At 39.5% G+C, this 13,946-nt stretch overlaps 2 protein-coding genes across 3 annotated transcripts in view; both read left to right on the top strand.

The window, feature by feature from the left end:
- LTV1 (LTV1 ribosome biogenesis factor) lies at nucleotides 1-13,732 on the top strand. 2 transcript variants are annotated; one of them, XM_060029856.1, is made up of 11 exons: nucleotides 1-136; nucleotides 1,138-1,269; nucleotides 2,517-2,690; nucleotides 6,612-6,699; nucleotides 8,184-8,325; nucleotides 8,691-8,946; nucleotides 11,028-11,155; nucleotides 12,070-12,209; nucleotides 12,498-12,550; nucleotides 12,742-12,942; nucleotides 13,065-13,732. In XM_060029856.1, exons 1-11 carry the CDS (start codon nucleotides 134-136, stop codon nucleotides 13,173-13,175), a joined length of 1,428 nt encoding a protein of 475 aa, XP_059885839.1. In that variant the 5' UTR covers nucleotides 1-133; the 3' UTR covers nucleotides 13,176-13,732. The 2 variants fall into 2 exon arrangements, with proteins under 2 accessions (XP_059885839.1, XP_059885840.1); XM_060029857.1 differs by lacking the exons at nucleotides 12,498-12,550; nucleotides 13,065-13,732 and having other exon boundaries at nucleotides 12,742-12,915.
- ZC2HC1B (zinc finger C2HC-type containing 1B) overlaps nucleotides 13,730-13,946 on the top strand; it is a gene marked incomplete at its 5' end in the record, with an annotated part of 35,641 nt that continues 35,424 nt past the window's right edge. The window contains one exon of the mRNA XM_060030657.1: nucleotides 13,730-13,841. Coding sequence (XP_059886640.1) covers nucleotides 13,730-13,841 — 112 coding nt within the window. The remainder of the gene's footprint in view (nucleotides 13,842-13,946) is intronic.

Genomic DNA, 13,946 nt, shown 5'->3' with positions numbered 1-13,946 from the left:
CACGTGTGGAGCGGCGTGAAGACGCGGCTACGAGCTGGTCCTCAGTGGCGTTCGGGAGCTACCGTGTCACCTTCCGTCCGACTAGGAGAGAGCCGTCGCCCCTCTTTGGGGTGAGCGCCGCGCGGCTACAAGCATGGTGAGCAAGCCTCGCTTTCTCGGGGGTGGGGCGCTCTGGTTTGGCAGAGACCGTGTTCCTCTGGCGCCAGTGGCTACTGCGGCCTGGAACTGGGAGGGCTGGTCCGAAGGTGAAGACAGGCGGCTTGTGGCCCAGTGCCCCGGTTTGGGTTACCCTCACCACCCCGGGCATAGTTTGCAGTTTAGAGTGGGTCTCCCGCGGCCAAGCCTTCCTGGGGAGTAGAGAGAAGAGAATGGCCTACTCTTTACCATCCCACCATCCCGAGAGGCCTAAAAACCTGTGACATGGGAAACAGACGCGCCACCCAGTGCTTCATGGGGTCGAGCAGAGAGGGAGTTGCTAGTCTCTCCAGACATTGGAATGGCAGGTGTTTGCCCCATCTGTTTGCTCTGGGGTGAAGGAGGGTCTAAGGTTGGGCCCGAAGCAAGGCGGCTTACTCAACTGGAATGATGCTTTCTCAGTTCAGAAAATTAAGGTTGTGTAGTAAAATAAAAACGCAGAAGGATGATGAGTCTTATTAAACTTAAACGGTTGTGTCATGGTTTTAATAGTTGATACAGGAACTGTCTTCCTCAGATTTTCCTGTGGCAGGCTCCTGTCATTCTGGTTCAGACTGTCAGGGATCTTCTCTGAGCACTCATTCTAAAGTAACTCTTGAGTTATTTGCACATCGCTGTGTTTTGTTTTTATTGTCTTTACCTGAAATCATGTTTTTGATGATTTGCTTGCGGAGAACAGGAACTTTGACTTACCTATTGCTGTATTCCAGTGCCTACAACAAAGTCTGGCACATAGCAGGTGCCAACAAACGTTTGTTGAAGGAAGGTAGTATACATTGTATTGAACATAGTTGATGTTTCTTGCCTTGGAAGTGCAGGTTTTAAAAATCTGTTGATCATAACATAACTTATTGAAGATGCCTATGTGGACTATGATATTATTCACTGTTTCGTTGTTGTTGTTCTGATTTACTTTATTATTCTGATTCTGTTTCTTTGAAGCCTCACAGGAAGAAAAAGCCCTTTATAGAGAAGAAGAAAGCTGTGTCTTTTCATCTGGTCCACCGGAGCCAACGAGATCCTTTAGCAGCAGATGAGACTGCACCCCAGAGGGTTCTGTTGCCTACACAGAAAGTGGGTCCTGTTCTATAGCTAATAAGTTTGTAGGTAGATTGTTGATAGTTTTTAATAAATTATGTGAGCCAACTGCTATTTTCAGATAACTGTGATCTTCTGGAAAACAAAATCTCTGATTTAATTTTCAGTAAATAATATTCTTTTTTTTTTTGGCTACGTTGGGTCTTCATTGCTGCACGCAGGCTTTCTCTAGTTGCAGCCAGTGGGGGCTACTCCTCGTTGGAGCGCGCGGGCTTCTCATTGTGGTGGCCTCTTTTGTTGCAGAGCACGGGCTCTAGACACGCGGGCCTCAGTAGTTATGGCGCACGGGCTTAGTTGCTCCACAGCATGTGGGATCTTCCCTGGACCAGGGCTCGAACCCGTGTCCCCTGCGTTGGCAGGTGGATTCCCAACCACCGCGCCACCAGAGAAACCCAATATGTTCATTTTTATATTGTGCATCTTTATTTTGTTGGATAATTTATCTTTATTGGAGATGTTTAAATGAGCAGTCTTGTAGAGTAGTGGAAAATATTTACTAAACCATCAGCAACAAGGCTGCATGGTGTTATTTAGGGCACAACAGTATGCTTAGTCTCTGCTTTCCATAAGATCTTGGCGTTTCGTAACCACAGACTGCCTTTTGCCTCCTGGTCATCTCATGAAATATAAAACTCATGAATTAGCTTTAGAAAATACCAGGGAGCCTTTAAGAAGTTGATTTGGTAATTATCAGTCAGAGTATACTTGTTAAGTGTGGGTAATGTGAAAGGAAGTGTTGGGGAACACTGGCATATGTAGCTTTTTAGTAAAGCCAGTGGGTATTGTGCATTGAGAAGTTTCTTTGCATATAAATACAAGAAATTGTAGTTACCTTTCAGTGCCCCCTAGTCTTCTAATTCTCCACATACATGATAAAACAAAGTGTGTGTGTGTGTGTGTGTGTGTGTGTGTGTGTGTGTGTGTGTGTGTGTGTGTGTGTGTGTGTGTGTGTGTGTGTGTGTGTGTGTGTGTGTGTGTGTGTGTGTTTCTTGGCTTAAATTGTTGCCCAGAAATGTCTAGTGGAAGGAGGAATTTTTTTATTCCATTTTAATTTTATGTGGCATTTTGTGTTTCCCGAGTTTGTCAAGAATTCTTTGTCTCATTCCTATCAGCCAAAATGTTCATGGGCCATTTGTCCCCTGTTCTGAAAGCTGTGCTCATTGGAAGGTTCCTGAGCCTTATCCTTGGAACAGGTACTAATTCCGTTTTGTTTATTATCCTAGATAAAAGATGAAGAAAGGCGAGCAGAACAGAGGAAGTATGGAGTGTTCTTTGATGATGATTATGACTACCTGCAGCACCTGAAGGAACCATCTGGGCCCTCAGAGCTCATTCCCACAAATACCTTTGGTGTACCTTACAGGGAAGATGAGAAAGAAGAACCTTTAGCAACTTCAGTAAGACTTTTTAGCAATTCAAATGTGAGAGAGAGTGTGTGAGGAGCCATGAGTGAAGAACCACCATTTTTTAAATCACGATAACTGTTTGGGGCAAGAAACGGTGTCAGTCTGAAGAGCACAAAGATAAGCCATGCCTTCGCTTAAAATTGTATATGTGTATGCACATACATACCATCAGGAGGGAGCAGGTCTCCTGTTCACGGGTTGTTGAAAGTAACGGTTTTTGACAAGGTTGGAACTTTTGATTAATAATTATGGTCATGCTAGGTAGCACTTTTCAGTAGAAGAAAAAGCTGCTGATGTTCTGTATGTTAACAGCTTAACTGTTTCAGCATCGTAAACTGCTCTAAGATAGACTTAACTTTTGTGGAACTTTTGCAGAATGTTCAGATCTTTAACGCTTGTAGAAGCTGCAGGCTAACCGTAAGAGAATGGAGGCAATAGATTGTAACGAAGTTTCTGTTGCTCTTCTCAACAAAAATGCAGTCAACTTTAATACTTTATCTTTTAAGTACATATGAGAGAACATGTTTATATGAAATTAGTGCTCCTAATTTAAGTTCTGTTTTCTTCTCCCTGCTTATGTTAAGGATGCCCATGTTGCATGCCTTTGTTATCTCATTTTTAATTTAGTATTAGTATAGAGTAAATTTCCCTGTGAAACTTTTATATCACTTGGCACTTAAAAAAAAAGAAGATACTAATGTACTGTGTTTATTGACAAAAAGAAGAGATACAGAGGGCACCAGTTTCCCCTGCTTCTCATTCTCCAGTCCTATCATGGTCTAGACATTCTTTTCCTTGGGGAAGATGTGATCATAACCCCTCCAGTCCATACTTGTTGCTTAAAGAGAGTCAGAAGGGTTAGGTTTCAGGGTATCATACCAAAAAAGAGGTAATAACTGCACCTGTTCATTCACTCACTAGGTCATAGCTCTCTTGTGAGGCCTCACACCCCACTGCCACATCTTTAACAGAAGCTACTTCTCTATACCTTCTTCCCCAAGGCTGTTGTATCAGTAATAGGATATATATCTTATTGACTCATTTCCTTCTACCACCAACTGAGGGAGGGGAGGTGGTCCAGTAGTGACTTAACATCTTTATCTTATGTAGTAAGAAAAGTTTTAATAAAGTCCTAACATTCTTCTGGCTGAATTGTGTTGGCCAGTAAAAGATTAGTTTTTAATTCTTAATTCATTTTGGGTAAAAGTAACCACTATCGAATTGGCTTTTCTAACAGAGTAAGACTCTTTCTTTTTCTTTTTGCCATGCCACGTGCAGCATGGCATATGGGATCTTAGTTCCCCGACCAGGGATCGAACCCATGCCCCCTGCAGTGGAAGTGCAGAGTCCTAACCATTGGATCACCAGGGAATTCCCCAGAATAAGACTCTTTACTGGACACATCAGTGATGTTTATAAGGACGAGTGAATTATGTTTGAAAACAAGTGCCATTGGTTTTCTGTAGCATGATGCAAAAATATGGGTAAGTCCCATGTGTTTCTTCAACTTTGAAGTAATTTGTAAGAAACCACCAAAATTGAGTAAACCAGCAATATTGAATATGCCCTAAAAACAAAAGCAGTGCAGAAAGACAGTGGAGAAATTAGTAATGCTTGATTAGCCCCTAATTTTCACTTGAAGGAAAGCAGGTGCTGCCACAGTGGAAGGCAGTTGGGCAAACCTCCTGTAGTTCGGAACCACTGCAATCACTAAAATAAATTACAGTTCCCTTTTTTAAAAAATGTAATCACTATCTACACTTTAATTATGTATATGATTCTTTGACTGTTTTTCATGATTTGAAAAATATTTCCAAAGGTAATTCATTAAGCGCAAGCTGATCCTCCCTTTTTTTTTAAACCCTGGTTTCCAAGGATAGATAATCACAAAGAGCATCTTAAATATATTTTACCACAATTTTAAAAAAATTAATATGCACCAAAAATCATTAAATTATGCACTTTAAGTGGCTGGATTGTGTAGTATGTGAACTATATCTCAGTAAAGCTTTTTTTAAATAGGATTCTACAGCAGAAAGCCAGATCTTTCTTTGTCCATGTTTATGCCACCGAAAAACTCTGGAAGCCATAACAGCTTACTAGGTACACACTGATGCTCCTCAGAGGCTTCCATTTCAGCAGGCTCTGTCTGTGAGCCAGTGAGAATGTGTGCCTCAGCTTCCTGCCTGCTGCTAGACTGAGGACGGTATGGTGGGCAGGTCCACAGACAGAGAACACCTGGTAGTGACGCTCACATTATTAACTAAGTGGTTGTAGGGATGAAACGAAAGCATAAGGACCGGTCAGAAAGTATGTGCCAGTACATGTTGAAGTAGATTGGATGGTTTGCAGAATGAGGGGAGTTCACATGAAGGAAGGTTCCAGAACAGTAATCAAGAAGGGCTTCATGGTGAAGGAGGGAACTGAGCTGGTCCCTAAAAGGGTGGCTTTGGGAATTCCCTGGCGGTCCAGTGGTTAAGAATAGGGCTTTCACTGCCATGGACCCAAGTTTGATCCCGGGTGGGGGAACTAAGATCCCACAAGCTGTTTGGTGCAGCCAAAAGAAAAAAAGAAAAAAAATGGGTGGGTTCTAAAGAGAGAAGAAGGACCGTTCCAGTCAGAAAGAAGGGACATGAGGTAGTATTGTGGGTCATCATGTCCAGCACATGTGTGCTCCGTAAGTTACTTTGAATTATTCCATGATGTGAGGAACTGGACTTGATTTACATGGAGGTTGCATTATTGAGTAACAGGATACATAGAGTAGACCTTGAGTTTATAGTGCCTTGAAAATCAGGAGTGAAAAAACCTGTTAAAAGTTCGGGACGGTCATATTATAAAATTTTAAGGAGTCTTAACCTGGCAGTAATATGAAGATTGGACTAGATGTAGACTAAGCAGCAGCTGTGGTCATCTGTGTCCTGGTTAACCATGAGTAAGATGGTGCCCAGAAGACAGGTGTGAAGTAACTGTATACAAGAGAGTTCAAAGGGATGAGTGGTTAGAAATGATTTACGACCACCCTAGGATTTAAGCAGCCAGTTTGGAGAAAAGCTGTGCCAGTACTAGAGATTAGGACGTTATCTCTGGTTTAAACAGGAAAAGATTAATTTTGTTTTGAAATTTGAGGAGAGTGGAGTTACGAGACCTGGATTTGAATCTCAAAACCCCACTTAACTAGTCTCAGGCAGGCATGCCACTTAACCTTTCTTAGCTTGTGTTTCACTGAAGCATGCTGATAATTCACGGGGTTGTAAGGATTAAGCGGGATAAAATACTGGAGAAAGCTTTGTGAAGTATGGCAGGGAGGTTGCTTTTGAGATAATGATGGAATATACATGTTTAAAATATGTAACTGGAGCACAAGTGAGAGACAATGCAGAATGTAGTTGTATTAGTAGGATTGCTGTAACAAATTACCACAAATTACCACTGGGTGGCTTAAAACAACAGAAATTTATTCTGTCACAGTTCTGGAGGCCGGAAGTCTGAAAGTAAGCTTTCCACAGGGTTATTTCTTCTCGGGGCCTCACAGGCAGAATCTGTTCATGCCTGTCTCCTAGCTTCTGGTGGTTACCAGCAGTCCTTAGTTTTCCGTGGCTTGTAGGTGCAGCGCTCTAGTCTGCCTCCATGCGTTCACATGCGTTCTCCCTGTGTGTCTTCACATGCGTTCTCCCCGTGTGTCTTGTCTTCACATGGCTTCGTTATGAGGACACACTGGTCAGTGGATTAGGCCCCCCCCATCGCCCAGTGTACCTCATCTTAACTGGTTACATCTGTAAGGAATCTGTTTCCAAATGACGTCATGTTCTGTACTCCTGGGTGGACATGAATTTTGGGGGGCATTTCAACTCTTCGTAGTTCAAAAGTATTTCTAAATAAACCTAACCATTGTGTAACTTCTTTTTCAAGACCACTGGAATTAAATTGCCTTCCTCAGTGTTTGCATCAGAGTTTGAAGAAGATGTTGGATTGTTAAATAAAGCAGCTCCTGTTTCAGGTGTGTATAATTTCTTTAACTTTTCAAGTGGATAGAGCTGTGTTTTACAAAAAGAAACGTATAGTAATGATATAGGGGTTTTCTGTCCCTGGTAAAGAGCTTAAAGAATTGAGATGTGTTTGAATTCAGATTAGAGATCAGTAAATTAGGAAGGGATGACTGTGATCTTCATCCTTTTCTTTTATTGCCATCAAATTCTTAGTCTTTAAAGTTCCTATTTGGAGAGGAAAGTGGGAAAATTATTTTAGGTGATCTAGTAGGGGAATTTTAGCCTAGCCTAACCTCTTACAAAGGAAACAATGATATTCAGTAAGCCTTACATTCATATAGTGCAATCTTGAAAATACGTAATCTGTTAGCTTTCAGAGTTTCTCCCAAGTGTGTATTTTATAGAAGTCCATTTTACTGTCTGTTCCAGATACACCAAAAATTATAATGTTTGTTTTTTTTCAGTACCAATACTGTATTTTAGAACAAACACGGAAGTTCACAGAAGTGGTGTTTGATATTTCCTGCTAAATTACCTTAGTTATTGACTAACATTTGCCATGTGGCATTCATTCCTTAATTCATTCTACAGATTTCTGAATTGCCACTATGACCATGTTTGGGTTAAATCAGAATAAAAGCATAATCCCTGACCTCAAGGAATTTACCATCAGTTGGGAAAGATAGACAGTAAATGGGAAATTACGATTATAGTGCAAATGAATAAATAGTGGTGAGGCACCAAACCCAGCCTGGGGAAGTTGGGCATGGTGTACTAGAGGACATGAGGCAAGGTTGATTTCTCAGGTAGGACTTAGGCGGGTGAATGAAGGAGAGTGGGGTGGGGAGGAGAGGATATTCCAGACAGAGGAAACTATGTGCAAAAACAAGAGAACACAGATACAGGAACCTGCACACCTTTTAGCATGCCTGGAATGAAGGGTAAAGATTAATATGAAATGAGGCTGTAGAGTCAGACAGTGGCCATTTTGTGAAGGGTGTTGGAAGCCATGTCAGTTTACAGGTTTGAACTTGAAAGTTTTTCTAGGACTCTGTAGTATTTTTATTAATACATATAGAAGCAAACAGCTGAAGAAACAGGTTGGGATTTTTAAAAATCTCATAGTCTGAAAAGACAAAGTTTCACAGGCTACAAATACTAAATTTATTTCTTCTAACAGGTGAATTTAAAGCCCAGTTTTCCTGTGGGTAAAAGCTTTGGATTTTGCTAAATAGACACAGCTTAACGTTGTAGATCTATAATGAAAGTTTTTACTAGTGGGTATTGAAACCAGAGGGATTTTTTTCTTTTTTAAATTTTCTTGGAGTTCTCTATCTCTGTGTCCATTCCTGAACTGAACTTTTTAAAGTTTTTAATCATTGTTTTATCCTCAATACATAGGCAGAATCTGGCATGTAATAGCCACTCAGATTATGTTAAGTGAAGGAATCATGCTTTCTTGGAAATTATTGCTCAATTTTTGTTTTCCTTCTAGGACCTCGGCTGGATTTTGATCCTGACATTGTCGCAGCTCTTGATGATGATTTTGATTTTGATAATCCGGATAATCTACTTGAAGATGATTTTATTCTTCGGGCCAATAAGCCAACAGAAAAGGAAGAGGGAATGGAGATACAGTATGTGTGGTTTGTTTTGAAGCAGGAATGACCTGACTGTTGCTTCTTCTGTAGGATAGTAACCATTAGGTGTTATAGCTGGAAGAGGCCTTCGAGGGCATTTAATCTGAGACTTCTGATTTTAGAGCAGAAAATGTGAGACTTGAGGTCTTTACAAACCATCGATAGATGGGGCTAAGGTCCAAGTTGCTTGATTGCTAGTTCATTACTTTTCCAGCCAAACCAGACGGGTCAAGCAGCACAGCTGTTCCTGCCTAAACAAGAATCCTGCCTCTGAAATACCCTCAAATTTTACTTGTGCAAAGTCATTTGGTTCTGTTGTTTTTCAAGTTGTTTTGACATTTAATTTATGGCTCTGACTTTAGGAAATCTGAGGCTGAAGATGACAGTGAGTGGGAAGATGTGGATGATGAGAAGGAAGGAGGTAGTGATGATGATAAATATGACCCTGCAGGCTCATCAGATGAGGATATGTCTTACCCTGGAAAACCTCTTGGGGCTGTAGAAAATAACTTGTTCTGGGAAGAAGAAACGAAAAGTCGCTTTACTGAGTATTCTTTGACGTCTTCGGTCATGAGGAGAAATGAACAGCTGACCCTACATGATGAGAGATTTGAGAAGGTAAACTCTCCAAATAAGGGGCCTTTTAATACTAGTTCCTAGTACATTTTATGACATTGGAACCCAAAGCTAGAACTTTCAGCGTTAGAAACATACTATGTCTTTTATTAAAAGAGTGCATAAAACCACCCCAGTTTTAATTCCGGAAAGAATGTGTATAAGTCAAAAGGTGACTGATCAAACCTCCTGACTTCCTCTTAGAATCTGATACTTCGATTCTGAACCTCTCTGATCCCAATCCCTAAGATTATGCTGTCTTCCTCAAGCATTGGCCTGAGCATAAACAAAATTCCATTGCTTTCCTTTTTTTTTTTTTTTTGAGTGATTTTCTTACTGTTAATATCCCAGGGCCTAAAGTGGTATCTGGCATATGGCAGGGATTCAGACTGTTAAGTAAATGATGAGTAAATTCCTTCAAGGTGAATCTAAGGTAAAGGCTCTGACTTTGCTGCCTTTTCTCTAAGTACTCATTTCCCTCTTCTCTCCAAGCAACAGGCAAACTATTAGTAATAACCTCACTCTTCAGGAGTTGTATCACCCCCTGCTTATTCTTTTACAAAGCCCAGCGGAGTTAACAGCATTGGAATAATGCAGTAAGCATCATCTGAACCAGAATGAGATTCGTACGTAAACAGGAGGCTCTTTAGTTGCATGGTCTTTTAGCTTGCATAATCAGTGAATTTGAAAACATCTGTGAAATACTACGAGGTAAAGATTTCTGCCTAGCATTTTGTTCACCAAGCTGAACAGAATAACTGCCTTTCATTTTCATTTTTAAAATTGAAGTATAGTTGATGTACAATATTATGTAAGTCAGAGGTGTACAATATAGGGATTCACAATTTTTGAAGGTTATATTCCATTTATAGTTATTATAAACTATTGGCTATATTCCCTGTGCTTGCACAATATATCCTTATTTTATACCTAATAGTTTGTACCTCTTAATCCCCTGCCCCTATATTGCCCCTCCTCCCTTCCCTCTCCACTGGTAACCACTAGTTCGTTCTCTATATCTTTGAGTCTGTTTCTTTTTATTTACGTTCACTAGTTATATTTTTTAGATTCCACCTATAAGTGATACCATACTGTATCTGTCTTTCCCTGTCTAACTTATTTCACTTAGTATAATACCCTCCCAAGTCCATCCATGTTTTTGTAAATGGCAAAATTCCATTCTTTTTTATGGCTGAGTAGTATTCCATTGTGTGTGTGTGTGTGTGTGTGTGTGTGTGTGTGTGTACAGACACACACACCACATCTTTATCCATTCATCTGTTGATGGATACTTCATATCTTGGCAATCATAAGTAATGCTTCTATGAACACTGGGGTGCACATATCTTTTCAAGTTCGTGTTTTTGTTTCAGATATATACTCTGGTGTGGAATTGCTGGGTCACATGGTAGTTCTATTTTTAGTTTTTTGAGGAGCTTCCGTACTGTTTTCCACAGTGGCTGCACCAATTTACATTCCTACCAACAATGTACAAGGTTCCCTTTTCTCCACATCCTCACCAACATTTGTTATTTGAATTCTTTTTGGTGATAGCCATTCTGTCAGGTGTGAGGTGATATCTCATTGTTTTGGTTTGGGTTACCCTGATGATTAGCGATGTTGAACATCTTATGCGCCTGTTGGCCATTTGCTTTTCCACTTTGGAAAAATGTCTCTTCAGGTTTTCTACCCATTTTTTAATTAGGTTGCTTGGTTTTTGTGTTTCTGATGTTGAGTTACATGAGCTGTTTATATATGTTGGATATTAATCCCTTACTGGTCACATCATTTGCAAAAGTTTTCTCCCATTCTGTAGGTTGTCTTTTTGATTTGTCAGTGGTCATTTTCATATTAAATGGCAGCCTATATTCAGACTAGATGTCAGTCTTAGAGGGCTGAGTAGAATGTCTTCCATACCGTACTGTTATGGTGCTAAATCCCTGCTAACACTTAAATGGTAGTTGTGATCCTCCTAGGGCTTAAATATTGTACGGGAGTAAAAGTAATGTAAAAACACCATTTAAATGCTATAGTCTTAAAGAATACATTCATTTTTCATCTTATCCTTTTTCTTTATATTCAAGTTTTATGAGCAGTATGATGATGATGAAATTGGAGCTCTGGATAATGCTGAATTGGAAGGTTCCATTCAAGTAGACAGCAATCGCTTAGAGGATGTTTTGAATGACTACTATAAAGAGAAGGCGGAGAAGTACGGTGACTTTTCCTTGATTACTTCCTTTTTTTCGTTTCAAATAAAGTCTGTAATCGCACAGCTGAATCTAGAACATCACCCAGTCAAGATCCATGTTTAGAAAATTATGTTTTCCTTAACCTTTGGCTCCCATTTTGCTATTAAGAGTTCTGAAGCTGAATATAACAGTGGGTGGAAACATACTGAGAACCACTTTCTCTATAGCTTTGACCTGAGAGTCATGATGGAATAGCTGAGGGTTAGAGTACAAGGTCATGTTCCACCTGGAGAAGGAGATGGTGCTTCTAGCCTCTTTGGCTGAAGAATTATTCTGACTTCTAAGTATATACACTCTTCATCTTCCTGAAAAAGGTGTTCTGAGAAGTAGATCAGTTTGTCTCTGCAGCCTGATTAGCATAACTTCCTATCCAAATATTTGGTAAATCATCATCCACATCAAGGTGATTTCTCTGAGAGAAACTAATGAAGTGTTTACATCTGCTAGAAAGGTCTGATGTTCCCTGATCACTATCATATGTACATCCCAGAGCAGGACAAGGGCTATATTCTTTGAGTTATTTGAATACTTTGAAGAGGCAGATGGACTGATGCTTTTCAAGGCTTTAAAAAAGATCATGTTATATAGGAAAGATGCCATCTTGTTTAATGTGTTAAAACCTTGCAAAGACACAGATAGAATTTTCCTTCCTATCAGCAGAATGTATGTCCAAAACCTGCTGTAGAGGAGAGGCAAGCCTGAGTAGAGCTGATTTTGACAGGAAGTGACAGATGGGGCAAATGAGTTTGTGGATTTTAAAAAATGTTGTAGTTCCCTAAGCTCTTTAAGTGCAGTTTCAGTAACGTAACAGTGTAATAATGGGTGGTATTTTTTTCCCCTCCTCTATCTTCATTTTTGAAAACTCAACCAAAAGTTGTGTAAAACTGAATACTCTTGAACCCTTCGAGGATCAGGACCTGCCAGTGAATGAGCTCAGTGGGTCTGAGGAGGAAGAGATTGTTACTGTAGTTCTTGAAGAAGCCAAAGAGAAGTGGGATTGTGAATCTATTTGTAGTAAGTATCTTAGTGTCCATTTTACTGCTAAAAGTATCATAGTAATTTTAAAGTATTGGGTACATCAACTTCTTTGGAAAAGTACATATTTGTGAAAATGATTTTGAAAAATAATATTTCAGTAATTGAGTTGTAATTGAAACATTTAAAAACATAAGAGAGACTCCATTGTTATTTTGAACTATGAAAACACTAAAGTCAGGAATATAGGAGGAACTCAGTAATGTTTGGCTGAACTGAAAGTATACTTATTGATACATGATTTTTGTGTGTGTGTGTTTTTTTAAGGTACATACTCAAATTTATATAACCATCCACAACTTATCAAGTATCAACCAAAGGTAAGTAAGTCCTAGTGTCCTGAGCTATTCGAAATATGCAGTGCAGGAAATGGAGTGTACAAATTATTTTCTCACAGTAGCCCCTTTGTGGCTTGCAACACCATTATAAAAAGCAACAAAAATGTGCCATTAGTGAGCTGTTTTTTAATAGGAGTGGGAAAAAACACAATGCCATTTGATCTTTCTTCCAGCCCAAAGAAATCCGACTATCTTCTAAAACAGGAATACCTCTCAATGTCTTACCTAAGAAAGGACTCACAGCAAAGCAAGTTGAACAAATGCAGATGATTAATGACAGTGATCTGCCTAAGGTGTCAACCCAACCACGTTCTAAAAATGAAAGCAAAGAAGATAAAAGAGCAAGAAAGCAAGCTATAAAAGAAGAGCGCAAGGTAAAGTATTTTTTCAGATGTGAGATTTAGAAAGCTGGGGTGGGGGTGGTCATGGGAATTTTCTTCTGTAAAGTCAGTCTGCATCAGTGTGAAGATCTGAATAACAGCATATTCTTGCACAGGAACGGAGAGTGGAGAAGAAAGCTAACAAATTAGCCTTCAAACTGGAGAAAAGAAGGCAGGAAAGAGAGCTGCTGAACTTGAAGAAGAATGTTGAAGGTCTAAAACTATGACAGTGGAACACTTCAGATAAGGTGCATTCCCCATTACGGGCTCTTTGTTATGTACAATAATGAACGAGGATCGTCAAAGAGATAAAACTGTTCGCTCTGCAATTTTTACTGGCAGGTATTCAAAAGAAAACAGTACAATATTTGTGTTTATACCAGTAAGTTTTCTCTGCCAGCTGTCTTGTAAATATTGTAATATTTTTAAATTTAATATTATAGGCTTAAATTTGCTTAAATAAATGACTTCATGAACATGAAATGTTTGGATAAATTAAAGGAAAATGTCTTCATAACTTAAATGGAATTGATTTGTTCTTCATTTGTTTGTGTGGTTGTTCCAGTTGCCTTTTGCAGATGTTCTCAAATATTTCTTTGAAATCTCTCCACTCCTTTTCAGTACTTAAGTGGTTTGATTTCCTGTATGTAGAAAAGTAACCCAGTTAAGAACTCATTTGAAATGGAGTGGCAAGAAGAGCTTCCCTGAGAAGGTTCCACTGGTAGGAATCTAAGTTTCCCCTTGCTGTATGCAAAGGGTTATTTCAAAAGGATGGTAAAACAATATTGAGGTTATTGGGACTCAGTTACTGGCTGACTTGTTTTTGGAATTTAGGAAGAGTGAAGACAGGAAACAGAATAGAAGAAACAATCAAGAAAACTTCCTTGGCTTCAGTGAGTACCTGGCTCAACATCAGAAATATTGACTTCAGTTTAAACTAGAAAGCTTGTCTTTTCAACGTTATTTAATGCTTGGAACCATTCATACTTGATTAAAAT

Source organism: Delphinus delphis, chromosome 14, assembly GCF_949987515.2.
Source record: "Delphinus delphis chromosome 14, mDelDel1.2, whole genome shotgun sequence".
NCBI lineage: Eukaryota > Metazoa > Chordata > Mammalia > Artiodactyla > Delphinidae > Delphinus > Delphinus delphis.
This window is presented reverse-complemented; position numbering and strand designations above follow the sequence as displayed.